Source organism: Littorina saxatilis, linkage group LG9 (assembly GCF_037325665.1).
Source record: "Littorina saxatilis isolate snail1 linkage group LG9, US_GU_Lsax_2.0, whole genome shotgun sequence".
NCBI classification, from domain to species: Eukaryota; Metazoa; Mollusca; class Gastropoda; order Littorinimorpha; family Littorinidae; genus Littorina; species Littorina saxatilis.
In genome coordinates this window covers 34108752-34135923 of record NC_090253.1, presented here as the reverse complement: position 1 = coordinate 34135923, position 27172 = coordinate 34108752, and the positions used below count along the sequence as shown (strand labels likewise).

At 46.0% G+C, this 27172-nt stretch overlaps 2 protein-coding genes across 2 annotated transcripts in view; one reads left to right on the top strand and one right to left on the bottom strand.

Annotated features, from left to right (window-relative positions):
* The window catches only part of LOC138975901 (uncharacterized), a 213095-nt gene that overhangs the window by 40583 nt on the left and 145340 nt on the right, over positions 1–27172 (bottom strand). Inside the window, exon 6 of the mRNA XM_070348671.1 lies at positions 4103–4203. Within this exon, the coding sequence (XP_070204772.1) occupies positions 4103–4203 (101 nt within the window). The remainder of the gene's footprint in view (positions 1–4102; positions 4204–27172) is intronic.
* On the top strand, positions 4520–12454 carry LOC138975900 (uncharacterized). Its single transcript, XM_070348670.1, has 2 exons — positions 4520–5867; positions 9690–12454. Exons 1-2 carry the CDS (start codon positions 5679–5681, stop codon positions 10650–10652), a joined length of 1152 nt encoding a protein of 383 aa, XP_070204771.1. The 5' UTR covers positions 4520–5678; the 3' UTR covers positions 10653–12454.

Sequence of the window (27172 nt, the reverse complement as noted above, 5' to 3'; positions counted from 1 at the left end):
CCGCCACAACGACCCTTTTTTTTTTAACCGATGTGTTTCCTTACATAGTTGTCACCAGTGTAGCGACCACCCCGCTCTAACGTCTAAGGACCGACCTAACAGCTTGTGCAACGACTTTGTCAGAAAAAGCCAAGACTCTCAGTCAGCGTAACGCATCACTGACAAACCGGTTATAACCAGTTATAACCGTCTCGCGTAAGCAAAGGCACTAAACCACTGAGAGGTGTGATGGTTGGGTGGGCTTAGTAAACATCACAAACCAATCATCGAGATCAAAGGCAGGTCCATTGTGATAGCTGGGTGGCCTTGTTTATAGACACTGACCTTCTTCCCAGGGGTCATTGACCCAGTTTTAGCTACGAGAGGTGGTTCCCCTTTCATATCTGAGAGAGGAAACACTTCCTGCACCCGGGTCAGTGACCGAGTTTAACCCATGGGGAGTTTAACCTATGGCGCGGTCTCTTTGATGTCTTGAGAGGAAACTTGGCCAGGGTTCTGAGATCACAGGCGGAAGGTATCGTCCACTGGACTACTACTATCACAGAAAGACTACAAGGTACGTCACTCACCTTCGAGTCTTCTGTGTTCTTGGAGTCGCTTCCTGGGGAAAAATATTGTTCAAGACGGTTTGCCTCTTCCTACAGGCTGTGTAAGGTCAAATAAATACAGTTGAATGATTGTTTGAACTGTATGTACCTTTAATTTTCAGCTTCCGTCCGCTGCAGGTTGTTATTAACCATCATTTGGACGAATCTTCGTTTGCGAGCCGCTAACTTCCACTTTGCGTCAAATCATGCATCCGCACCGAATATGCATACCAGCACTCATTGGTCTAAAACATATGTAAATATTGTGCAGCAAAGGGAAGCTACCCACGGGAGTTTTCACTTTCGGTATTAGTGAAGAACCGTTTGCCACTTCATTCAAAATGAGGAAAATGTTATTTTTTTGGTAAGTACTGAATTTATGAATGAACAAGAAACGAGCGAAAAACTAAATTGTTTCGTTTTATAAAATTAGCTGAAAGTAAACATTATTTTTCTAAATTATATGTAGATATAGTGTGTTGATGCATGTGTGTTTTTTTTAAATGTTATCGCTGTTACTGTTGTTAGTGTTATTCGCAATCTGCATCATGCATGACACGACTAATGATATCTTTGTCGCTAAAACGGCCATCCATAATCCCAGCGAATTTGTGGATTGTGGTGCCGCTCAGCTGACTGGCTGCAATACCTGTTGTTGCCGTGATGCGGACTGTTTTTCCTGTTTGTTCCAGTTGACATTTTAATTTTTTAACTAAAGTAGACTTTCCTGTGCCGGCTTGACCTAACAAAAAAAATTATGCCCCCCAAGAGCAGCTTGGATAACGTTGGCCTCTGCCATATCGTTGCCACTATTCGTTGCACGAACGGAACCGATGCAGACGATTTCAGTCGACCAATGAAAATAATCATCGAATATGCTGTTATTAACCAATGAGCGCTGGTATGCATATTCGGTGCGGATGCATGATTTGACGCAAAGTAGAAGTTAGCGACTCGCAAACGAAGATTCGTCCAAATGATGGTTAATAACAACCTGCAGCGGACGGAAGCTGAAAATTAAAGGTACATACAGTTCAAACAATCATTCAACTGTATTTATTTGACCTTACACAGACTGTAGGAAGAGGCAAACCGTCTTGAACAATATTTTTCCCCAGGAAGCGACTCCAAGAACACAGAAGACTCGAAGGTGAGTGACGTACCTTGTAGTCTTTCTGTGATAGTAGTAGTCCAGTGGACGATACCTTCCGCCTGTGCTGAGATCTGAGGGTAGCACATGCACCAGAACTGGTGGACACCATCGACAATGTCAAACATGAAATCGAAGCAGTTTGCTTGAGGAAACGGTCGTCAGCAACTCAAACTTCTCTGTTTTCTTTTTTTAAAGAAAATCTGAGGTGACTTTCTTTGTGGCCCCCTGACCCCGCCCCCTCCCTCTGTAAGGTCCCCCCTCCATAAGGACCGATCTTTGTCAACATTTCCAAGGTCGCTAGAGAGGGGTTCCATTGTAGTGCAAAGTTCTCAAGGAAAAGCACTTGAGTTTCAAGCACCAAACTTATCACACACAGTTTTAGTTTCATGAACTCCAACCAGTCCCATCGCCATTTGTTGGCTAGACCAGCATCAATAAGATCTGTCAGTGCGTTTTCCGTCAAAACCGGCATCTTTGTCGCAGAAATCGTGTCACCACTTCGTAATGCCTGCCAAAACGCGAGAGAACTTTTTTTTTTTTATCGTGATGCAGAGCGAATCCGAAAGCAAAGAAACCTCACCTACAGGGTTTACCGCGAGCACGGGCAAAAGCGCTTCCGTTTCCGGGCAAACTGCAACCGGTTCACTATAGCAGTTCGAAAACGCGTTCTGCAAGTAGTTTCGGGGGTTTTTTTCTCAATTTTTTTTTTTTTTTCCAAAATTGCGGATTGACGGAATTTTCGTCAGACTTATTTTCAGATTGACGGATTTCATTCAATTGACGGGCTAGTTTCACCCATGAAAGTGTTATGGAACTTGTGTATCGATCGCAGTTTGATTGAAAGCATTCTTACTTTTAACATTGTGACATGGTATGGTGCCATAGATGTAAAAAAAACAAGGCTAAACTGCACCGCATTGTTGCGACGGCCAGCAAACTTGTAGGGCAACCCCAACGACAGCTGACCAGTCTCTAACAACTTTACTTTACTTTATTTGGTGTTTAACGTCGTTTTCAACCACGAAGGTTATATCGCGACGGGAGTCTCTAACAAGCTGCCATCAAGCGGAAAGATATCAAAATTGTCCGTGATCCGATCCATCCTCTCAGCCCTTAGTTTTGAAATTCTCCCTTCAGGTAAACGTTATAAGGTCCCTTTGGCACGCAAAAACCAGTTTAAAAAGTCTTTCCTTCCTTCTGCAGTCACCATTTTAAATTCTTCTCGCATCACGTAGAGCCTGGTCAGCAGTGAAAAACAAAAAATGAGTGAAGGTGTGTGTGTTTGTGTGTGTGTGATTGCGTCTATGAGCAGTGTATATTATTGATCAAGTGAGTGCTCTTTGCAGTTTACAAATCATAATCTGTGATATTCGTAATGTGATTGCTCTGCTGTGAAACCCAACTCCTGTGATATGAGAGGGTCAATTTACATAGTGCAATATTATATTTGATTGTGATAGTCCTAAAGACGTTTGACCTTATTTAGATTTTATCTGTAATATTATTAAATCTAAAGATGACACGGACAGCCCTTTAGGTCAGTGTTATTGGAAATATGATAGGTGTGCTTGTTATTACATACGAGAACCAATGTTTGATGTTTTATGTGTGTTGTCCTGTAAAATTGTTCTTATAATCGTTTACAGGCAGGCAGGGTGTGCCGGAGAATATTTTCCATTTTTATGTACCGTAATCTTTTAATGGACAGCAAATTGCTGTTATTGTTATTGTTATTGTAATAGACTAGCAGTCGGGCCCGGCTTCGCCCGGGTGTGTCTGACCTCCGCTCTCTGAGAAACGTCTAGAATCTTGTTCTAATAAGGATAAGAATATATGAAAGTGTGTGCTCATACATTTGGATTCAAATCCTGTCTCAATCTGGATCTTCTCCTTGGATGTTGGATTGTGGAGACAGTCTTGACTCGGTTGAGCTCTAGCCCCCAATCTGCGGTCCACTGTTTGATTTTCTTTGCTCCCTCTTGTATGAACTGTCTGTTTAATTTTCTTCTTAATTTCTTCCCGTCAAAGGAGCAATAGAGAGTCTCTAATATCACTGGCATTATGTGCTAGCTACATGTGAACGCTAGGCAGTGGTCATGCACTATGTGGACTGGATTCAATAAAGAAGAGGTCCAAAATCTCAGAAAGGAAAGAATGAATCAAGAAACTAAAACCCAGGTGCACATCTCCAGCTCCTAAGCAGTGCATATGCACAATATCTTCTTCCTGCCCCTTGCCATCTATAAGGTATGGTGACCACAGACAGACAGACAGACAGACACACATTGCTGACATATTACTTCAATAAAAACTAGCATCATCAGCTGAAGATGATAAAAAGATGTTTTAAGATTAGTCTTACAATTTCACAGAAGATGCAGGTGACACTGCCGGTTTCATCTCTCAGTACAAACGACTTGCCCGATGTCGCCCTGTTCCACACTGTGGCCGAATCCAGTATTCCTGTAAGAAAGTAACTAGAATGAAAAACACCGAGCATAACAGAACAACTAAGGTATTCCAAAACTAATGAGTCAGCCAAATAGACTTGGTTTTACTATATAATATTGTGAAACATAGTTTGAACATCTAACATCTTTTTTTAATGAAAGTTTGTTTGTTTGTTTGTTTGTTTGTTTGCTTAACGCCCAGCCGACCACGAAGGGCCATATCAGGGCGGTGCTGCTTTTGACATATAACGTGCGCCACACACAAGACAGAAGTCGCAGCACAGGCTTCATGTCTCACCCAGTCACATTATTCTGACACCGGACCAACCAGTCCTAGCACTAACCCCATAATGCCAGACGCCAGGCGGAGCAGCCACTAGATTGCCAATTTTAAAGTCTTAGGTATGACCCGGCCGGGGTTCGAACCCACGACCTCCCGATCACGGGGCGGACGCCTTACCACGAGGCCAACCGTGTCGGTTTTTTATGAAAGCTATTATTTTTTGTTGATATAATATTGAAAAGAGAAGATGGCTAGACAACTACAATTCCAAACGATTTGAAACAGAGTTACAAACACACCCACAAGCACACACACACACACACAATATTACAATCAATCAATCAATATGAAGCTTATATAGCGCGTATTCCGTGGGTACAGTTCTAAGCGCTTGTCGAAGAGTTGTCAACACAGGACTAACAAAGAAACTAACATCTACAGACGGACACAAACCCTATCACACACTAGCAAACTCTGATAAACATACAACAAACAACTGTTTAACAACAATGTACACATCAATAGCTAGGTCCAAACAAAATATGCTTGGAATCGGTTTTTATTCAATAAAAAATCAGCCACGCAAAATTTTACAAAATGGTCTTCGGAACATTTACCAGATTGCTATTACACATGTTTTCGGCGAATAAAAATGTTGCACTTTAGTAGGCCCACTAATTTTTAGTTTTGGCGCTAGTAAGCCCTCATAACATTTGCCAGGATGACATGACATAGCTGCTCCCTACATGTCACTCAATTTGGTCAATTTGGTAATGGTGAAAGGTAGTTGACCTTCTGTACACAGAAGGGAGTGTAAACAACAGCTGCCAGGGATAAACAAAAAAAAGGTAAAAAGAGAAATTCAAGTTTTACGCCCTCACGGCAAAGCCATTATAGGGGCATGTTCCCGGGTTTTAACCCGACTTTAGATGAGATACACAGGTGTATGCGTGTTTAGGTGTTATCAGCCATCTGCACTTATGGCAGAATGACCGAGGTCTTTTACGTGCCACTGTGGTGACACGGGGGAGGGAGATGGATACCGTCTCTGGGTTTGCACATAAGGTTGACGGTAATGACCTGTGTCCATCCCGGCCCGGATTCGAACCAGCGACCTTTCGATCACAAGTCCAGTGCTCTACCACCTGAGCTACCCGTGCCCCCCCTAAGGTAAAAAAAAAAATATATATAATTTATGTGAAGGAATGGTTGGCAAGAGTGGTGAACTGTTGAGGAATTCTCGTTTCGTACCCAATCCGAAAATGTCATACCACCGTTTGAATACCCATAAGGCAATGCTTCCTTTCACCTACATCTGGTCAACAAGAAAGAACGCGTCCACTCAGTCCGCAAAGTTTTTTGGTTTTCCTGCGTTTTCATCGTGGGATCACAGTGTTGAGTATCATTTTGTGTTTTTCTGTTGTTTGATGTATTATCAGTGAAAGTTGTGCATGTCGTTACATCCAATTTTCGTTTGAATTGGGCGAAGCAAAAACGATCCTTCGTTCTGCAGAGGCCACACTATTGTTACATAATATTATTATTTTATATACTGTTCAAAAAAAGAAACGCATAGCTTGTAATATTTGGTTAATTTAGTTATATGGCTACAAGGATATCCACCAAACTGCAGAAAATGTTTATCTGGTCGTCGACCTTTCGTCCATTGCCACAAGTGAGCTCTGCACGTGACGCATGCGTTATCAGTGGCTACAATGTCAAAATTGCTCATTTGGCATGACCACTCGTCATGCTTCAGTGTAATCTCGTGAAACTCGGGGAATATTGAGCTCTCACCATGTCTTCCAAAACCCATAAAAGCGGATTGTTCGCCACAAAGAAATCAGACGACAATTCAGCGACGAAAGATGGCCCGATTGAGCAGAGAAGACCGCCAAATTGCATTGGGTCGTTTACAAGCAGGCCAAAGTCAAAGTGCAATCGCCAGGCACTTCCACGTGTCCCAGAGCACCATCAGTAGACTGTGGGTCAGGTTTCAAGCCACTGGCTCCGTTGCTGACTTGCCACGAGCGGGAAGACCAAGGGCGACAACTGCTGCTCACGACCGCTTCATACGGCTCCGCCACCTCCGGAATCGTTTCCTGTCGGCCTCATCTTCTGTCCAGGCTCTCCCCGGGCCACACCGATTATCGGACCAGACCCTGCGGAACCGCCTGCATGAAGCTGGTTTGAGAGCTCGCAGACCTCACAGAGGAGCTGTCCTCACCCGCCGCCATCGCCAGAACCGAGTGCAGTGGGGCAACCAGCACCTTCGCTGGACCGTCCGGAATCACTGGAGACACGTGTGGTTCAGCGACGAGTCCTACTTCCTGCTCCAGCGACATGATGGTCGGAGGAGGGTCTACCGGAGAGTAAACGAACGTTACGCGCCCAACTGTGTGGATGAGGCACCCGTTCATGGTGGTGGAGGCGTCATGGTGTGGGGGGCGATCAATACCGCTGGAAGGAGCACCCTGGTGCACGTCCAAGGGCGCATAACTGCCCAGCGATACGTGGAGGAAATTCTGCGCCCACACGCCCTTCCTCTTCTGGCTGACCAGGATGCCATATTCCAGCAGGACAACGCTCGCCCGCATACGGCACGACTCACCACCCAGTTCCTCACCGACCACCATGTCCAGGTGCTTCCCTGGCCATCCATGTTGCCAGACATGAACCTGATAGAACACTCAACTCAACATTCAACTGTGTCTATACCAAATTTCAAACAAATAATCTAAATATTGGATTTTCTGTTAATTTTTTCGAAAAATAAAACAAATTTGGCAAGTAGCAACTATGCGTTTCTTTTTTTGAACAGTATAGTTGGTGCTATGGCTTCCCCACGCGATCGGGGACAGAAGCCAAACTGGGACAAAATTCTGATTTTGGGTCACTCCTTCACTCGAAGGTTCGGCGAATTTCTTCACAAGGACACTGAGGTGTCGGAAAATTTTGGCTTCGGGACCTGCGAAGTCAATGTCTTTGGAAAGGGCGGTTGGAAGATCGGAGACCTGGTAAAGAATGTAGGTCAGACGCTGGCCGCTGTTGGAGCACCGCAGCTTTTGTTACTGATGACAGGCGACAACGATGTTTCTGGTGATAGTTCGCCAGAGTAGATTTCCGCGCATTTACTTGCAGGTATTTCCTTGATACAGAATGCTGCAGTAGGGGTCAAGAACATTATCGTGTGTCATTTAATGCCTCGTTTTCAGTCGCGGGGGTATCACACATACCGGTTTGACCCAGATTACAACGCCGCTGCACTAGAGGTCAACAACCTACTTCGACAGGGCGCTACTGACTGCCGCAATGTGTTATTCTGGAATGATGAATTTGTCTCTTTCCACAGGAAAGCAGTTCAAGATACCAGTGCCTGCAGAGACACTTTTTGGACGACGGGGTGCACTTGGCAACAACAGGGAATGCCCGTTTGTACAAGTCTCTTAGACGAGCTATCACCCACAGTCGGGCTTGTTTCTGAGTCACTTTGCATGTGCAGATAGTGTGTATTTGTCGTTGAATGTATTGGTTTTGCTTTGTTTTCAGCACAGGAAGATAATTTCTTGCTGAATCAAGTTGCAAGATGTATGAGTGGTGTTCACCTTTATTGTGTTTTGTCGTTGTTCAGTAATTGAGAATAACTAAGGCCGCCTGAACCAGTTGGCAGGTGCAGTGTAGAGTTTTGGTTTTGCCCGTTTTTCTGATGGGCGTGTTCCAGCACATGGGGATAACTGAGAACGAGGGACTGAAAAACAGATTTTAAGGGCCTCCTGTGGTTTGTTGTTATGGTTGGAGGCACTTTATGCTTATGTCCGGTCTTGCGGTTAAGTCAGAGAACCCGGTATTAAATTGCCGGTGGAGGTACTGATTAGCGAGCAGGTGATTTGTTCGATTCTGCGGTTAAGTCAGAGAACCCGGTATTAAATTGCCTGTGGAGGTACTGATTAGCGAGCAGGTGATTTTTGCCGGTTCTGCGGTTAAGTCAGACAACCCGGTATTAAATTACCGGCGGAGGTACTGATTAGCGAGCAGGTGATTCGTCCGGTTCTGCGGTTAAGTCAGAGAACCCGGTATTAAATTGCCGGTGGAGGTACTGATTAGCGAGCAGGTGATTTGTCCGGTTCTGCGGTTAAGTCAGAAAACCCGGTATTAAATTGCCGGTGGAGGTACTGATTAGCGAGCAGGTGATTTGTCCGGTTCTGCGGTTAAGTCAGAGAATCCGGTATTAAATTGCCGGTGGAGGTACTGATTAGCGAGCAGGTGATTTGTCCGGTTCTGCGGTTAAGTCAGAGAAGCCGGTATTAAATTGCCGGTGGAGGTACTGATTAGCGAGCAGGTGATTTTTCCGGTTCTGCGGTTAAGTCAGAGAACCCGATATTAAATTGCCGGTGGAGGTACTGATTAGCGAGCAGGTGATTTGTCCGGTTCTGCGGTTAAGTCAGAGAAGCCGGTATTAAATTGCCGGTGGAGGTACTGATTAGCGAGCAGGTGATTTTTCCGGTTCTGCGGTTAAGTCAGAGAACCCGATATTAAATTGCCGGTGGAGGTACTGATTAGCGAGCAGGTGATTTGTCCGGTTCTGCGGTTAAGTCAGAGAATCCGGTATTAAATTGCCGGTGGAGGTACTGATTAGCGAGCAGGTGATTTGTCCGGTTCTGCGGTTAAGTCAGAGAAGCCGGTATTAAATTGCCGGTGGAGGTACTGATTAGCGAGCAGGTGATTTTTCCGGTTCTGCGGTTAAGTCAGAGAACCCGATATTAAATTGCCGGTGGAGGTACTGATTAGCGAGCAGGTGATTTGTCCGGTTTTGCTGATAAGTCAGAGAATCAGGTGCTAAGTCGCCAGTGGAGGTACTGATTATCGAGCAAGGGAGTTGGCGCCTTAGAGAGTCCAAACTATGTACTTTGTGCCATATATTTTCAATTTGTTGGGTTGACATTTCAGAGAATCAGGAATTATTCCTGTGGATGTACTGGCTGTCAACCAGGTCAATTAACACTTTACAGAACCCAAACATCGGTTTTTGGTGGGGTTTGTCATTGGTGTGGCATTCCAGAGAAAATTTTGTTGACATATTAAAATGCTGCTTATAATTTCAGCATGTTACACTGCACTAATTCTAATCGCTTTCAGGCAGGTGGGTTGGAACGGCATTCCCCGGAATGATATCTCCGAGGGAGCAAGTTTCATATGTCCTTGTTTTTATCACACAGGATTATGCCTTCGAAGAGAGCAGCCTCCAGACGGGTCGCAGAGGTGACCAGAGCAGTGACTGGGCGTCCCAGCGCCGCCGTACAGAGGGTTACGGAGGCGACAAGACCGGCAGCAGTTCAGGCCAGCACCAGCAACCAAGGGGAGGCAGAGACAGGCTTAGCGGCAGTCCTCGCAGAGGTGCGTCGGATGGCAGAGCAGGCGCAAAAGGACATCGCTTCCCTAAAACAGGACAACCAGCGCCTGCAGGAGGCGGCAGCTCGGGGCCCAGACACCGTTTCTCCTGCCCCGGGGTCCACTACGGCATCCACTTTAGAATGCTACGCCACGCCACGCCAGACGGCCCCGCTGCGAATCTGGCTCGCAGCATAACAGGTGAGAAGTCTCACTTTGTGCCAGTGGACTTATTCATTGATGACAAACTCAAAACACGAATCTGGTCACAGGAGGCCATTGACCTGGCAACCCTGGTAAAGGGGGAGGACCATGGGTCCTATGACATAACAATCTCAAAATCGGCAGATGGCCCAAGTTTTTCAATACGGGATGCCCCCAACAAGGCAACCGTACTCAGCGAGTCGAGTTGGACGGCGGCATGGAACATCTATGCCGCCATCTACACGCAGCGGTTCCCGACTGCAATGCAAGGGCTAGCTGTGCATTTTCAGCAGGTACAGCAGCTCATGTTGGAGAGGGGTGATTGGCGGGGGTACGATCGGGCATTTCGCCGCATGGTGCAACAAGGGCTGCAGCAGTGGGGGGTGGCCAGTCCTGCGCTCTACACGAGTGCGCGTCTAAAATTTGTGCACGGCGCCATGGCAGCCCCTCACCACAGCGGTGACAGCCCGGCAGCTGTTTGGCAGAGGGGAGGGAGAAACAGAGCTCCAAAAGGGTTCTGTTACGAATTCCATCTGAAGAACAGCTGCAACAAGTTGGTGGTACAAGCACCTGTGTTACAGGTGTAAGATCGGAGATCACCCCGCCAGTCAATGTGCAGCGAGTGGGGACTCGCAGCCAGAAATGCCCTTTCCCAGGGACTCCGGAAGAAGGGGCAGGTCCAACCGACGGTAGAAAAAAGGCGGTACCCACACCGATTCAGATTGATCGATTGGCCCACTGGCTGGAGGGATATGATGGAGCAAAACAAATTGTAGAAGGGTTTTCACAAGGTTTCAGAGTAGGGTTCAATGGGGAGGTAAATAATCAAGTCCCCATCAATCTAAAATCAGCCATGCAGTATCCAGAATTAGTTGAGAAACACATTCAAAAAGAAAAGCAGGCTGGTCGCGTTCTGGGGCCTTTCAAAAAATTCCATTGTTTTCCAATTGGGTTAGTGGAAAAGAAGAGTAAAGGAGAGTTTAGAATGATCCATCATCTCTCCCATTCGGTGGGAAAGTCAGTAAATGACCAAATCGATCCAGAAAGAACACGGGTTTCATACGATACCATTGAAGATGCAATCAGATTGGTGAGGGGGCTTTGTGCAAAAACAGATGTAAAGAAGGCGTTTCGGATTCTGCCCCTTTACCCAGATGATTACCATTTGTTCGTATTTTCATGGAACGGTCTCTTCTATGTTGACCTGGCGGTACAAATGGGGTGCTCGTCCTCCTGTCAGATTTTTGAGTCTTTCAGTACGGCCATTGCATGACTGGATCGCTAAAACTAAGTTAGGCATTAACTTAGTTCACATGCTCGATGATTTTCTGTTGGTTTCAGTATCAAAAGAAGTAGGCAGTTTTCAGCTACAAAGATTTCTGGACATGTGCAGGGATATTGGTCTCCCCATGGCACAAGAAAAAACTTTTCCCCCTAGCACTATCATGTCTTTCGTTGGATACGAAATCGATTCCATAGCGCAAGAAGTAAGACTCCCTCTAGAGAAACTACAAGGTTGCTCGCAAGAAATTAATATACTGCTGAAACGTTTGAAAGCAACGCTCAGAGAGTTACAAGCCATTGTTGGCCTTCTAAATTTCACTTGTGCCGTAGTTCTTCCAGGCAGACCGTTCTTGTGAAGGCTCATTGATCTGACAATAGGAGTGGCAGCGCCTCATCACAAGATATGCCTAACAAAGGGGGCTAAAGATGACCTAAACACGTGGTTTCAATTTCTAGTAAACTACAACGGCAGGTGCCTGTTTTTGAACCAGCAACCAGTACACTCCCCCACTGTTAACCTGTACACAGATGCGTCTGGGACTGTGGGATATGGGGCGGTGTTTGGGCCTAAGTGGTTTAACGGCAAATGGAGTGACTGGTGGCTGGGCCAAAACATCACACTGCTTGAACTATACCCTATTGTACTGGCTGTTGAAGTTTGGGGTCCTCAGATGGTAAACAAACATCTGCTTTAGTACACAGATAACAGTGTGATTGTTGCAGTGCTTAACAAACAAACGTCCAAGGAGCCACTCGTAATGATATTAGTCAGAAAACTTGTGCTTCTGTGTTTAAAGCATAACATAGTGGTAGCAGCTAGACACGTGCCTGGGGCCGACAATTCAAGCGCGGATGCTCTGTCTCGGTTCCAGATGGAGCGGTTCAGGGTTTTGTGCCCCAGGGCAGACAGACAAGCAGTACATATCTCTCCGCTGCCAACTGCACTCAGCTAGATCACACAGCGCAGACCCTGTTGTTTGCATCTATTTCAGAGGGCACTCGCCAGGCATATCAGCGGACTTGGAAACTCTTCTTGGAATTTCATAGAGTAAATGACATAGAATTTCAATTTCCGGCTGCGCAAATTACCTTGACACGTTTTGTTGCTTTTATGCATGATCGCACATACGCACCCAGTTCAATAACATCTGCCGTGTCAGCCATTTCGTTCGTGCATAAAATCATGGGTTTTACAGATCCGTCCGACTCGGCCCTTGTTCGGAAAATTTTGCAAGGGTGCAAGAAACTGAGCAGTAGCCAAGACATGAGGTTACCAATCACCGTACCCATCTTAGAGAAGGTAGTAGAGGCCAGTCAGACTGTCATTGGAAGTTTTTATGCTAGAATCAGGTTTAACACCATGTGTACTTTGGCGTTCCACGCACTACTGCGAGTAGGAGAAATGACTATGTCCCACAACAACCTGCAATATAGCGATGTTATGGTGGAAAAGGATCGCATTGTTATAACCTTCCGTAAATTTAAGCACAGCACGGGGGCGGCAGTCAGACATACTGTGAAAGTTCATCATAACATCACCATCTGTGCAGTGGCATTGCTACAGCAGTATTTGCAGCTGCGGGGAGTAAGTGCAGGGCCTCTCTTTCTGTCAGAGACTGGGGAGGCGGTGTCGCGGTCCAGTTTTTGCAAAGAGCTGAAGTCAGCTCTTCAGTTCTGCGGGCACCCACAAGAGCGGTACAACACTCATACAAACCTGTTAAGTCCTACGCATTCTGCGTAATTCTTACGGTTTTTCGGTGTTGTTTGGGTCTTACGTCGTATACCTCAAACCATACGCATTTTCAGCATTTTTTTGGGTTTTTTTTTGTTGTTGCTGGCATGGACTGCCGTTCATTCATTTCTGAGGAGGAGCTTGCACCAGCCACACAACAGACACAAACTGTTTGTGTAGAAAGGAATTTATGTGTTTTACTTTTAGTTTGCGAAAAACAATCTGATTGGTTTAGTGTGTATGCGTGAGAAGTTGAATTTGTGCGTTTAACCACATCCTGATCCACGCATTAACTATGGTTTTTGATCCCCAACTATTGTTTCTTATGCCATTTACTATGGTCAGAGGCCAAAAGTACTTGACAGGTGCTCATAGTTTCAGAATAGGAGCAGCCACTCAGCTTCGCAAGGAGCATCTGACGCGCAGATTCGCATAGCAGGGAGATGGGCTTCGAACGCGTTCACCTTCTATAAACGAATGCATAATGTCTGACCAGTATGCATAGGTGGACAATCGAGGTTTTAGTTCAAGGTATGGAACGGGCAGTTCAGTTGATGCAAGCGTCAAGTAAGGGTACATTTGGTGGCTTACAGGGCGTTTGTTATTAATGGCTGCTACTGTCTTGCTCTTAGTAGTACGTAGTGCATTTTGGGTGACTTAAAATAGATTTGTAATTTAGGTCGGTCTATACTGGTATGGCGGTACCAGCAAGCAATTCTGCTCGCTGGTTGGTGGCGTTTTACCGCCAGTGATGTAAAAAGAGGGGAAACTTGGTCCCCAGTGTGTATTGTGATGTAAATAATGTTGCATTTAACCTGCTGCCAGGTGACTGACTGTAAGGCAGCTAGTATTGAGTGTGAGCTAGCTAGAAGGCCGGTGTGATATAATAAGGGAGGCAATTGTCCATCTAGTCGACCGGATACTCTCACAATGTCGGGTACTTTATAATAACATGTTGTCTACATGATGATTATGTATCCGAACAATTTGGTGCTAAACAGTATGCATTTTTGAGTCACTTGAGAAAAAGTGACTCTATGTAATCGGTCAGTGTTAGTCTGTCCGGCCGGCCGGCCGGCCGGCCGTCCGGCTGGCCGGCCGGCCGTAGACACCACCTTAACGTTGGACTTTTCTCGGAAACTATCAAAGCGATCGGGCTCATATTTTGTTTAGTCGTGACCTCCAATGACCTCTACACTTTAACGATGGTTTCGTTGACCTTTGACCTTTTTCAAGGTCACAGGTCAGCGTCAAAGGAAAAATTAGACATTTTATATCTTTTCTCGGAAACTATCAAAGCGATCGGGCTCATATTTTGTTTAGTCGTGACCTCCAATGACCTCTACACTTTAACGATGGTTTCGTTGACCTTTGACCTTTTTCAAGGTCACAGGTCAGCGTCAAAGGAAAAATTTGACATTTTATATCTTTGACAAAGTTCATCGGATGTGATTGAAACTTTGTAGGATTATTCTTTACATCAAAGTATTTACATCTGTAGCCTTTTACGAACGTTATCAGACAAGAAGAGCAAACGCTCGATCGAGTCACTTTCGCAGTTCTGAATATTATATGAGGCATCAGATGGACAGGAAGAAATTGCTATTCACAACACAATACAGATGTAAATAATTTGATGTAAAGAATAATCCTATAAAGTTTGAATCAAATCCGATGAATAGTTTCAGAGATATGATATTTCAATTTTTTTCCTTCAAGACATACCTGTGACCTTGAAAAAGGTCAAAGGTCACCAAAGCAGACGTCAAAGTGTAGAGGTCACTGGGAGTCACGTTCACATAAAATTTGAGCCCGGTCACTTTTATAGTTTCCGAGAAAAGCCCAACGTTAAGTTGTGTGTTGCCGAACAGAAAAGGCTAGTTATCTCCCTTGTTTTTCTGATAACGTTCGTAAAAGGCTACAGATGTAAATACTTTGATGTAAAGAATAATCCTACAAAGTTTCAATCACATCCGATGAACTTTGTCAAAGATATAAAATGTCTAATTTTTCCTTTGACGCTGACCTGTGACCTTGAAAAAGGTCAAAGGTCAACGAAACCATCGTTAAAGTGTAGAGGTCATTGGAGGTCACGACTAAACAAAATATGAGCCCGATCGCTTTGATAGTTTCCGAGAAAAGTCCAACGTTAAGGTGGTGTCTACGGCCGGCCGGCCGGACGGCCGGCCGGACAGACTAACACTGACCGATTACATAGAGTCACATTTTCTCAAGTGACTCAAAAAACAAGGGAGATAACTAGCCTTTTCTGTTCGGCAACACACAACTTAACGTTGGGCTTTTCTCGGAAACTATAAAAGTGACCGGGCTCAAATTTTATGTGAACGTGACTCATTGTGTTGTGAATAGCAATTTCTTCCTGTCCATCTGATGCCTCATATAATATTCAGAACTGCGAAAGTGACTCGATCGAGCGTTTGCTCTTCTTGTTGATTGATGATATGTATAAATACGTTGGTTTTCTCAAAAATGCAGTCACTGGGTAGATCCAGCGACAACATCAGCAATCACAGTGTTGGCTTGTTTCATAGTATGATTGTGTGAAGTGGTTGTCTCCCTTGGGTTGTTAGCACAAGCAAATTCAGAACATAAATGGTTTTATGGGAAACCATAAATATAATTTATGTGAAGGAATGGTTGGCAAGAGTGGTGAACTGTTGAGGAATTCTCGTTTCGTACCCAATCCGAAAATTTCATACCACCGTTTGAATACCCATAAGGCAATGCTTCCTTTCACCTACAACTGGTCAACAAGAAAGAACGCGTCCACTCAGTCCGCAAAGTTTTCCACCTCAACCCCGCCTGCCACCCAATTTCTTGAATTGTTGCTACTGTCAGGAGGCCGGTTCTGCAAATTGAGTGCAAGGGCACATTTGGTGGCTTGCATTTGGTCTGCAGATGAGGCTAGTTACAATATCGCAAGATTGTTTTTTAATTTGACATGTTAATAACACATAAGGGTATGCCGATACTGACAACAATGTATATATTGATGCTTTTGGGGATAACACATATGGGCATGTTAACCTTTCTACAAATTGACTGTAAGGGCACATTTGGTGGCTTACAATAGGTCTGTAGATGGTGCAATTTATTAAAAGGTACCAGCAAGCAATTCTGCTCGCTGGTTGGTGGCGTTTTACCGCCAGTGATGTAAAAAGAGGGGAAACTTGGTCCCCAGTGTGTATTGTGATGTAAATAATGTTGCATTTAACCTGCTGCCAGGTGACTGTAAGGCAGCTAGTATTGAGTGTGAGCTAGCTAGAAGGCCGGTGTGATATAATAAGGGAGGCAATTGTCCATCTAGTCGACCGGATACTCTCACAATGTCGGGTACTTTATGTTGCCTACATGATGATTATGTATCCGAACAATTTGGTGCTAAACAGTATGCATTTTTGATTGATGATATGTATAAATACGTTGGTTTTCTCAAAAATGCAGTCGCTGGGTAGATCCAGCGACAACATCAGCAATCACAGTGTTGGCTTGTTTCATAGTATGATTGTGTGAAGTGGTTGTCTCCCTTGGGTTGTTAGCACAAGCAAATTCAGAACATAAATGGTTTTATGGGAAACCATAAATTTTTTTAAAAAAAAAATCTAAAATTCTTCATGGGACGGAAATCCGTCAGGGACGGAAGAAATCCCACCCCTGGGACCCGGGGTGTATTTCTGATCTCCCCATCAGACATGCCGGCATAATCAGAGTTACCTCCCTTCAATGTATAATGTATACCTCCGCTTCTAGAAATGTCCGGATCTGTTCGGTCATTTTTATATTTAGTCAAGTTTTGACTAAATATTTTAACATCGAGGGGGAATCGAAACGAGGGTCGTGGTGTGTGTGTGTATGTGTGTGTGTATGTGTGTGTGTGTGTGTGTGTGTGTGTGTGTGTGCGTGTAGAGCGATTCAGACCAAACTACTGGACCGATCTTTATGAAATTTGACATGAGAGTTCCTGGGATTGATATCCCCATACGTTTTTTTCATTTTTTTGATAAATGTCTTTGATGACGTCATATCCGGCTTTTCGTGAAAGTTGAGGCGGCACTGTCACGCCCTCATTTTTCAACCAAATTGGTTGAAATTTTGGTCAAGTAATCTTCGACGAAGCCCGGGGTTCGGTATTGCATTTCAGCTTGGTGGCTTAAAAATTAATTAATGACTTTGGTCATTAAAAATCTGAAAATTGTAAAAAAAAATAAAAATTTATAAAACGATCCACGTTTATCTTATTCTCCATCATTTGCTGATTCCAAAAACATATAAATATGTTATATTCGGATTAAAAACAAGCTCTGAAAATTAAATATATAAAAATTATTATCAAAATTAAATTGTCCAAATCAATTTAAAAACACTTTCATCTTATTCCTTGTCGGTTCCTGATTCCAAAAACATATAGATATGATATGTTTGGATTAAAAACACGCTCAGAAAGTTAAAACAAAGAGAGGTACAGAAAAGCGTGCAGCGCAACTACTACCCCGCTCTTCTTGTCAATTTCACTGCCTTTGCCGTGAGCGGTGGACTGACGATGCTACGAGTATACGGTCTTGCTGAAAAATGGCAGCTACTTGACTAAATATTGTATTTTCGCCTTACGCGACTTGTTTAATTTCTTCCCGTCATAGGAGCAATAAAGAGTCTCTAATATCACTGGCTTGATGTGCTTGCTACATGTGAGCGCTAGGCACTGAATTGGCCTTGCACTTGATAGGCTGTTATTGAAGGGGAGGTTTATAATCTGCGGAAGGAAACAATAAATCAAGAAACTAAAACCCAGGTGCACATCTGCGGTTCCTAGGCAGTGTGCGTGCATACTATCTTATTTCTGCCTCTTGCCATCTCTGAGGTGTGGCGACCACAGACACACACACACACACACACACTTACATCCATTTTTATAAAATGTAACTAGCAGTCAGGCCCGGCTTCGCCCGGGAGTTTCTGATCAGCCAAACTCACTTAGATCTACAACTCAGCTCCCTTCTCTCTCTCTCACACACAGACACACAGCTGCGCGCGCACACACGCGCACGTACAGGTTTAGTTGCGGTCTGATCAAAGCACGCATACGTAATGAGTGAGTCTAGAATCTTATTCCAATGTGGATAAGAAAAATGAAAGTGTGATCATACATTTGGATTTATAGGCAAGGCAAGTTTCTATTTCGTTCAACGTGTTTTCGTGATTTTTGGACCCCTTCTCACACACACTTTAGTTGCGGTCTGATCAAAGCACATGCGTCATGAGTGAGCGCGTCATACTTTATTGAACAGGGGAGAGAATTCTGTAAATTCACGTGAAGATCTCTCACTGAGGCGATTGTTTCGTAAACAGTGTCTAGAAAATATCAGAGGAAGACTGTATCATGTGTGATTATTGGGGAGGGGGTTGGGGGAAGATAGCGGGTACGGGGCAGCCCTTGAGAATGACACGGTATACTGGTTTGATGAGTTACCTCCCTTCCATGGGCGACAAAGCATGACTTACCTCCCTTGCACTATTATAGCCTGTACTCATTAATGGGGAGGGTCATTATGCGAGGAAGGAAACAATGAATCGAGAAACTAAAACCCAGGTGCACGTCTGTGGGTCCTAGCCACTAAGCATGCACAATATCTCGTCCTTGCCTTTTGCCATCTCTGAGGTATGGGGACCACAGACAGACAAGACAGACAGACAGACACACACACACACACACTTACATCCATTTTTATATATATACTGTTCAAAAAAAGAAACGCATAGTTGCTACTTGCCAAATTTGTTTTATTTTTTGAAAAAATTAACAGAAAATCCAATATTTAGATTATTTGTTTGAAATTTGGTATGGACACAGTTGAATGCACACACAGTTCATTTGCATCTTCAAATCAATCAGTCAATCAATACGATTGGGTGCCGAGGCTGTCAAGTCAGTAGGGGGTGTGACTGCCTTGAGCAGCAACAACTGCCCGGCACCTTCTGGGCATGGACTGGATCAGATGCCGGATATCTTGCTGTGGGATGGTGTCCCACTCCTCCTGAAGTGCCTGCAATAGATCGCGGTGATTTGCCGGCGCTTCTTCTCGCCTGCGCACACGTCTGTCCAATTCATCCCAGAGGTGTTCTATCGGGTTCATGTCTGGCGACATGGATGGCCAGGGAAGCACCTGGACATGGTGGTCGGTGAGGAACTGGGTGGTGAGTCGTGCTGTGTGCGGGCGAGCGTTGTCCTGCTGGAATATGGCATCCTGGTCAGCCAGAAGAGGAAGGGCGTGTGGGCGCAGAATTTCCTCCACGTATCGCTGGGCAGTTATGCGCCCTTGGACGTGCACCAGGGTGCTCCTTCCAGCGGTATTGATCGCCCCCCACACCGTGACGCCTCCACCACCATGAACGGGTGCCTCATCCACACAGTTGGGCGCGTAACGTTCGTTTACTCTCCGGTAGACCCTCCTCCGACCATCATGTCGCTGGAGCAGGAAGTAGGACTCGTCGCTGAACCACACGTGTCTCCAGTGATTCCGGACGGTCCAGCGAAGGTGCTGGTTGCCCCACTGCACTCGGTTCTGGCGATGGCGGCGGGTGAGGACAGCTCCTCTGTGAGGTCTGCGAGCTCTCAAACCAGCTTCATGCAGGCGGTTCCGCAGGGTCTGGTCCGATAATCGGTGTGGCCCGGGGAGAGCCTGGACAGAAGATGAGGCCGACAGGAAACGATTCCGGAGGTGGCGGAGCCGTATGAAGCGGTCGTGAGCAGCAGTTGTCGCCCTTGGTCTTCCCGCTCGTGGCAAGTCAGCAACGGAGCCAGTGGCTTGAAACCTGACCCACAGTCTACTGATGGTGCTCTGGGACACGTGGAAGTGCCTGGCGATTGCACTTTGACTTTGGCCTGCTTGTAAACGACCCAATGCAATTTGGCGGTCTTCTCTGCTCAATCGGGCCATCTTTCGTCGCTGAATTGTCGTCTGATTTCTTTGTGGCGAACAATCCGCTTTTATGGGTTTTGGAAGACATGGTGAGAGCTCAATATTCCCCGAGTTTCACGAGATTACACTGAAGCATGACGAGTGGTCATGCCAAATGAGCAATTTTGACATTGTAGCCACTGATAACGCATGCGTCACGTGCAGAGCTCACTTGTGGCAATGGACGAAAGGTTGACGACCAGATAAACATTTTCTGCAGTTTGGTGGATATCCTTGTAGCCATATAACTAAATTAATCAAATATTACAAGCTATGCGTTTCCTTTTTTGAACAGTATAGTACTAGCAGTCAGGCACGGCTTTGCCCGGGTGTTTCTGATCTCCCCTCTCTCAGAAACCTCTAGAATCTTATTCCAATGTGGATAAGAAAAATGAAAGTGTGAGCTCATACATTTGGAGTTATAGGCAAGGCAAGTTTCTATTTCGTTCAACGTGTTCTTCATGATTTTTGGACCCTTTAGTTGCGGTCTGATCAAAGCACGTATACGTCATGAGCACAGGCACTCGTCACGAGCGGGTCGGGATCAAAGTGAGCGGGGCCTGTGCGCTCTCAAGACTACTACTATTACCTTGTATAAACCATAAGAAAAGACGCACGTCCATCACAAGTGACATCCAAGACATAGACCCCGCCCACCTCGTGACGAGTGCCTGTGGTCACGAGTGAGCGCGTCATACTTTATTGCCGGGAACAGACAACTTTCAATTCAGTAGGGGGGCGACTATCCTCAACCCGGCGGGTCCCCAGGTGGCGGATAGGGGAACGGCCCCCAGATATGCTGATGGGGTCTATGTCGACCAAAAGAGTGGGATTCCCTGTAGGTGGAGTTCCTGGAGGGGGATTCTCTGTAATCCCACAGGGTGGAGTTTTTCAATAAAACTTGCAAACCATACTCGAATTTCTAAGAAATATCAAAAAAGATGGAAAAACATCAAATTTTACCGATGTCGCCAAGCATCACGTGACTTTCAGCGATATCAGAGACACGCTACAGGAACTAAATCCTGTGGTATTCCCTGTACACAGGGAATCCCCCTCAAGGAACTCCACCTACAGGGAATCCCACTCTTTTGGTCGACATAGACCCCATCAGCCCCAGATATGGGGGCCAGCTGCGAATATAGAATAAGCAGTCCCGGACCAACTAGCGGTGTCTCTACCAGGACGGGGTGGGTTGGCAGATGGCAGTGACTACCCTATAAATGCCCTACGTGTCCGATGATGGTTACACCATGCAGGTAAGAGCCGCATTAAAAGCTCTAGCCCCGGGGTGGGACCCCTGGTAAGAAATCCCCCATGTGTTCCCAGGGTTAGGTTTTTGAGCCAGGAACTAAGGGCGGGGAAGAACAACTGGCCGAAACGTCAAACGACAGCAACCGCTGATTGCCATGCAGTGGAACGCCGAAGGAGTCTTCAATAAAAAGACTGAATTAGAGCACACACTGTTTGACAAGAAAGTGAGTGTATGCTGCATACAAGAGACACACCTGCAGAGCAACAAAGCCTTCAAGATCAGAGGCTATCAGACCTTCAGGTCTGACCGAGAGAATAGGCACAAAGGGGGCATTCTGACCCTGGTGAGAAACAACATCAGTGCCTGCCAGACAGAGGTTTTCATGGAAGGAGCAGAGTACCAGAAGCTGAGGATCAAGAGTGGCTCAGTGGAAATGAACATCCTGAACTACTACTGCCCCAGTGATCGGCCCCTTTCTCTCGACACCATTCCAACCGACGACTCCCACTTCCTTGTGCTCGGGGATTTCAACAGTCACTCCCAGAGCTGGGGGTATGATCACATGGACAGACGAGGGGAGGAGGTCGAGAATTGGCAGGACGATCATCAGCTACAATTGGTGAACAACCCACATGATTCCCACACCTTCTACTCTAGACGCTGGAAAAGCACATCTACCCCAGACCTTGCCTTCTGCACGGAAGATCTGCATGGAAGCATGCAGAGAGAGGTGGGAGAGCAACTTGGTGGAAGCGACCACCGTCCAATCTACCATACAATCGACAAGCATTGTATGAGGATGCAGCCACTCCACGCGAGGTGGAATTACAAGAAGGCCAACTGGGCGCTCTTCAGACACAGGACCTGTGAGCTCACACGGAGCGTCCGGGTAGAGGGCAGGGCCATCAACACTGTCACAAAGGAATTCAACTCCTGTGTCCTACAGGCAGCCAGAGAGACCATCCCACGTGGAGCCCGTAGAGAATACAAGCCATACTGGAGCAACCTACTACAAGAACTCCAAGATGATCTTGAGGCTGCCAGGAAGAACGCAGAGGAGATCCCCTCACAAGAGAACCACAACTGCCTTCAAAAAGCCTAGGCCAGATTCCTGAAAGAAAAACTGCAAGCTATCCGTAGAAGCTGGAGAGAGAAGACAGCCTCACTTAACTTGGAGAAAGATGGAGAAAAGTTATGGAAACTTACCAAACAGCTGAGCGATGAGGAAGTGAGAGGAGCCAACATCACCATCGAAGACAGAGGCGAAATCCTTACTGGAAAGCAAGCCGCCGATCACTTTGCCAACAGCTATGCAAGCGAAAGCCACCTCAATGTTGGAGGAGAGAAACAGAGGGAGGCAAGAAAGGAACAAAGAGAGAGGAGAAACAAAAAAGCTAGCCCAGAAGCCATGGAAGCACCCTTCACTCATCAGGAACTACGCCAGGCACTACGCAAGCTGAAAAACAAGAAGTCGCCAGGGCCCGATGGGATATCCAACGAAATGCTGAACCATCTGGGAAGTGCTGCTGTTGGCAAGCTTCTCGACATCTTCAACCTCAGCTGAAAAGAAGGCCAAATCCCACAAGTTTGGAAAGAGGCTACAATAATCCCTATACACAAGAAAGGAAAAGACAAGAAGAAAGCCCCAAGCTACCGTCCAATCAGCCTCACGAGCTGTGTTGTCAAGACCATGGAAAGGATGGTGAATCAACGCCTTCTTTGGTATCTGGAGAAAGAAGACATCCTTGCACCAGAGCAAGCAGGCTTCCGCCAGTTCCAGAGCACAGAAGACCAGGCCACCTACCTGTCTCAGGAGATTGAGGATGCCTTCCAGAATCAGAAGATGGTCTTTGCAGCCTGGATAGACCTACAGAAGGCGTTTGATAGAGTGTGGACAGATGGCCTTCTGGTGAAGACACAGAGATGTGGAGTCAGTGGAAAGATGCTGTCTTGGATACGATCCTTCCTGCACAACCGCAGATCGAGGGTCACAGTCAGCAGCCGATTGAGCAGGAGGGTTTTGATACGACACGGTGTCCCACAAGGCGGAGTGATCTCGCCAACTCTCTTTTTGATCTTCATCAACGATCTGCTGCCTGAACTGCCAAAGGGAGTCAAAGCTGCTTTATATGCTGACGATCTGGTAATGTGGTGCACCGAAGAACATTCAACCACAGCAACATACCGCCTGCAGCTGGCAGCTGACAAACTTGCAGCCTGGGCAGACGACTGGTGTGTCAAGATCAATCTAGAGAAATCCACGACCACACTCTTCACCTTGTCCCCAAAACAAAAGCCAGGAGTCATCAAACTTGGCGACACACCACTCAGGAATGATGACGAACCAACGTACCTCGGTGTCACATTCGACAAACGACTGACCTGGAAACCACAGATCCAGAAAGCAGAAAACAAAGCCAGACGCAAATTGGCAATCATGAGAAAGCTGGCAGGAACAAACTGGGGTGCCAGTGAGAAGACCCTGAAGACACTGTATGAAGGCACGGTGAGACCCCAACTTGAATACGGAGCCCCAGCCTGGTCAAGCGCTTGCAAATCCAACCTGCAAGCCCTGGACAAAGTCCAGAATCAAGCACTCCGTATCCTGACAGGAGCAATGAGGTCAACTCCAATCAAGACCATGGAGTCCCTGACAGGAGTACAACCGTTGATCACTCGAAGAGACACAAAGACACTCATCCAAGCAGAGAAATACAAAAGCCTACCAAAGCACCCAATGAACAGCAGAATGGAAAAACCTATCAGGAACAGGCTGAAACGCTCAAGCTTTGTGCACCAAAGCAGAAGCCTCAAGCGACAGTACCTACCCCACCTGCCGGAAAGCACTCTGCCGCTCGATGCCACAGGAACATGCCCAACACCTTGGTAAGCCAACCAGAGGGTCCTCGAGATCAACACAACTGTGAAAGGCGTGACATCACGGGACATGAGTGACACCAGTAAGAAGGCGCTTACCCTGGCCATGATTGCAGACCACTACCCTGAAGAAGCGTGGATCCACGCCTACACTGATGGGTCAGCCACTGATGCTGTGAGAGATGGAGGAGCCGGCGTTCTAGTTCGGTACCCAGAGGGAGAGGCACAAACAGCGAGCATTCCCACAGGTTTGCACTGCATCAACTATAGTGCAGAAGTACAGGCCTTGAAGACAGCAGCCACAATAGTTGACGGATCAGACCATGAATGTCCTCAGGTCGTCTTTCTGACAGACGCAATGTCAGCACTCCAAGCTCTGTCTGCCAACAAAGAAACTGAGCTCAACAACGCCCTCCAACAGGTTGCTCAGAACCGAAGGGTCGTGCTTCAGTGGGTGCCCGCTCATTGTGACATACAGTCGAACTCGCTTAAGACGAATCACTGGGGATCGGGAAATAAGTTCGTCTTAACCGAAATTCGCATTAGGAGAATTGATTGATTTTTTTTATGTTTAAGTCTTGTACATTTTATGGTGTTTCAATTTGTTTCTTTCGCAACTTTCATGCTGCTTCACGTTAGGACAATAAAGTGACATATTCAGTTACATGTTCATGTGTGTCTCATGTTGAGTGATGATTGTTGAGTTTGAGTGAGAGTGAGCATACAGATGTTTCATCCATTGCCGATAACTCACCTTGCCGCTTTCAAAGGAAAGCAACAGCAGGTCACCCTACACATCCTACACATCAATGTAGGAATACGAACAAGACCTTCAACTTCGCAATTACCCAGACGTTTTTTGCGTTTTAACAACATTTATATCGACTTCAGCGAGGTTTGCCATGTGCGTTATCCCAACCGGAAGCGCGAGCATTTCCGATCCGAATGTTTAGGCTTATGGGATACCGCATACAAAGTACCGAGCGCCCGCGAAGGTTACATACGGCGTATGAATACTTCGGTCATCACAAACTGCGATGACTTTTGCGGACAGCGTAGCTACGGAATGAAGTATGCTTGAACGCTGATAGAACTGAAAGAGGTTGTATCGAAGAATAACAACAATAAACCGCGCCCGCTTGGAAAGAAAACCAAACACTCATATTTAAAATTGTTTTGTGAGTACAGTGTAATCAGTTTAACTTTATTCAGTGATCGGTTGAGCGATGGTTCAAGCAGTCGACGCAAGGGAAGACTTTGACACATTCAAACTTCTCAAATTCCCATGATATGTCGATCTCGGGACGAGTTTAAAGATTTCGTCATAAGCGTGAGTAAATTACAGACATTATGCATGCTTGGGAATCCAAAAAGTGCTTGTTATAAGCATAAATTCGTTACAAAGAATTCGTTTCAAGCAAGCATTTTTTTTAAGCATGAAGAAAGAGGTATTCAGTTGGGAACTTAAAACTAATACGTTATAAGTCAAAATTCGTAACTAGCGTGTTCGTTTTAGGTGGGTTCGACTGTATACACACACAAACCAGGAGTGAGAGCGAGAAACGAGGCTGCAGACAAACTTGCCAAGGAAGGTGCCTCAAAAGAACAGTTCACGTCCCAGCTGCAGTACAAGGAAAAAAAGACAATCATCAAAAACAAGAGGAAAACCAGAGCGGAGAAAGATGACTACCACCTGCTCCAACGTGAAGAACAAGTCGTCCTACTCAGACTCCGCACTGGACATAACAGACTAAACCATCATATGGCCACAAAGCTGAAGCTAGTTCCCTCCCCCCTATGTCCGTGTGGCAAGAATCAGACAGCAGAGCACATCCTGCAGGCTTGTCCATACCACAGTGCTCTGAGGGACACCACCTGGCCAGAGGAGACAGCGCTACGAAAGAAGCTATACGGCCCCAAAGAGGACTTGGAGAGGACAGCACGTTTCGCCCTGCAGTCCGGACTGACGATCTAACAGCGAACGACAAGAAGAAGAAGAAGATACTTTATTGAACAGGGGAGAGAAGTCTGTAAATTCACGTGATCTCTTACTGAAGCGATTAGATTGTTTCGTAAACAGTGTCTGGAAAATTCAAGAGACAGACTGTATTATGTGCAATGATTGGGAAGGTGGGGGGGGGGGGGGGGGGGAGGGGCAGAATGATAGGCAATGCAGCCCTTCCGAATGACACGGTATGCTGGTTTGATAAAGAGTTACCTCCCTTCCATTGGTGACAAAGAATGACTTACCTCCCTTGCACTATATAGCCTGTATTCATTAATGAGGAGGGTCATTATCCGAGGAAGGAAACAATTAATGTCTCGAGAAACTAAAACCCAGGTGCACATCTGTGGGTCCAGGGCATTGTGCATGAACAAAATCTTGTGCTTATCTTTTGCTATCTCTGAGGTATGGCGACCACAGACACACACACACACACTTACATCCATTTTTGGCTCACGTAAGTGTAGCCTATGCGATCGTAACTTTGTCTGTCTGTGCGTGCGTGCGTGCGTGCGTGCGTCTGTGCGTGTGTATGTCTGTGGTAGAAACTCTAACATTTGAAGACGTCACATTACATTGACGTCACATTATGACGTAAGAGGGTTAGACGTCACGCGAAGGAAGTACTGAAAGTCTCGGTCATTATTATTTTGAGCGCGCCGAGACTAGTTGGCAGTCGTGTCCTTGTAAGTAGGCTACATGCAGACAGACAGATCTAGATCTAGTGTCTCGCTTTCTTGCACAGTTTCACCTATGCTCTTTCTGTGTGTGTGTGTGTGTGTGTGTGTGTGTGTGTGTGTGTGTGTGTGTGTGTGTGTGTGTGTGTGTGTGACGGAGTGATTGAGTTTGTGTTACTGTTTGTCGATTTCTTACGTGAGCCTTGATGGCCCTCAATTCGAATCAAGAAAACAACTTGCAATTGAGCACTTTCCCGGAGTGTGTACTTTTTGCAAGAACAGCTTCTAAAAATACATGTG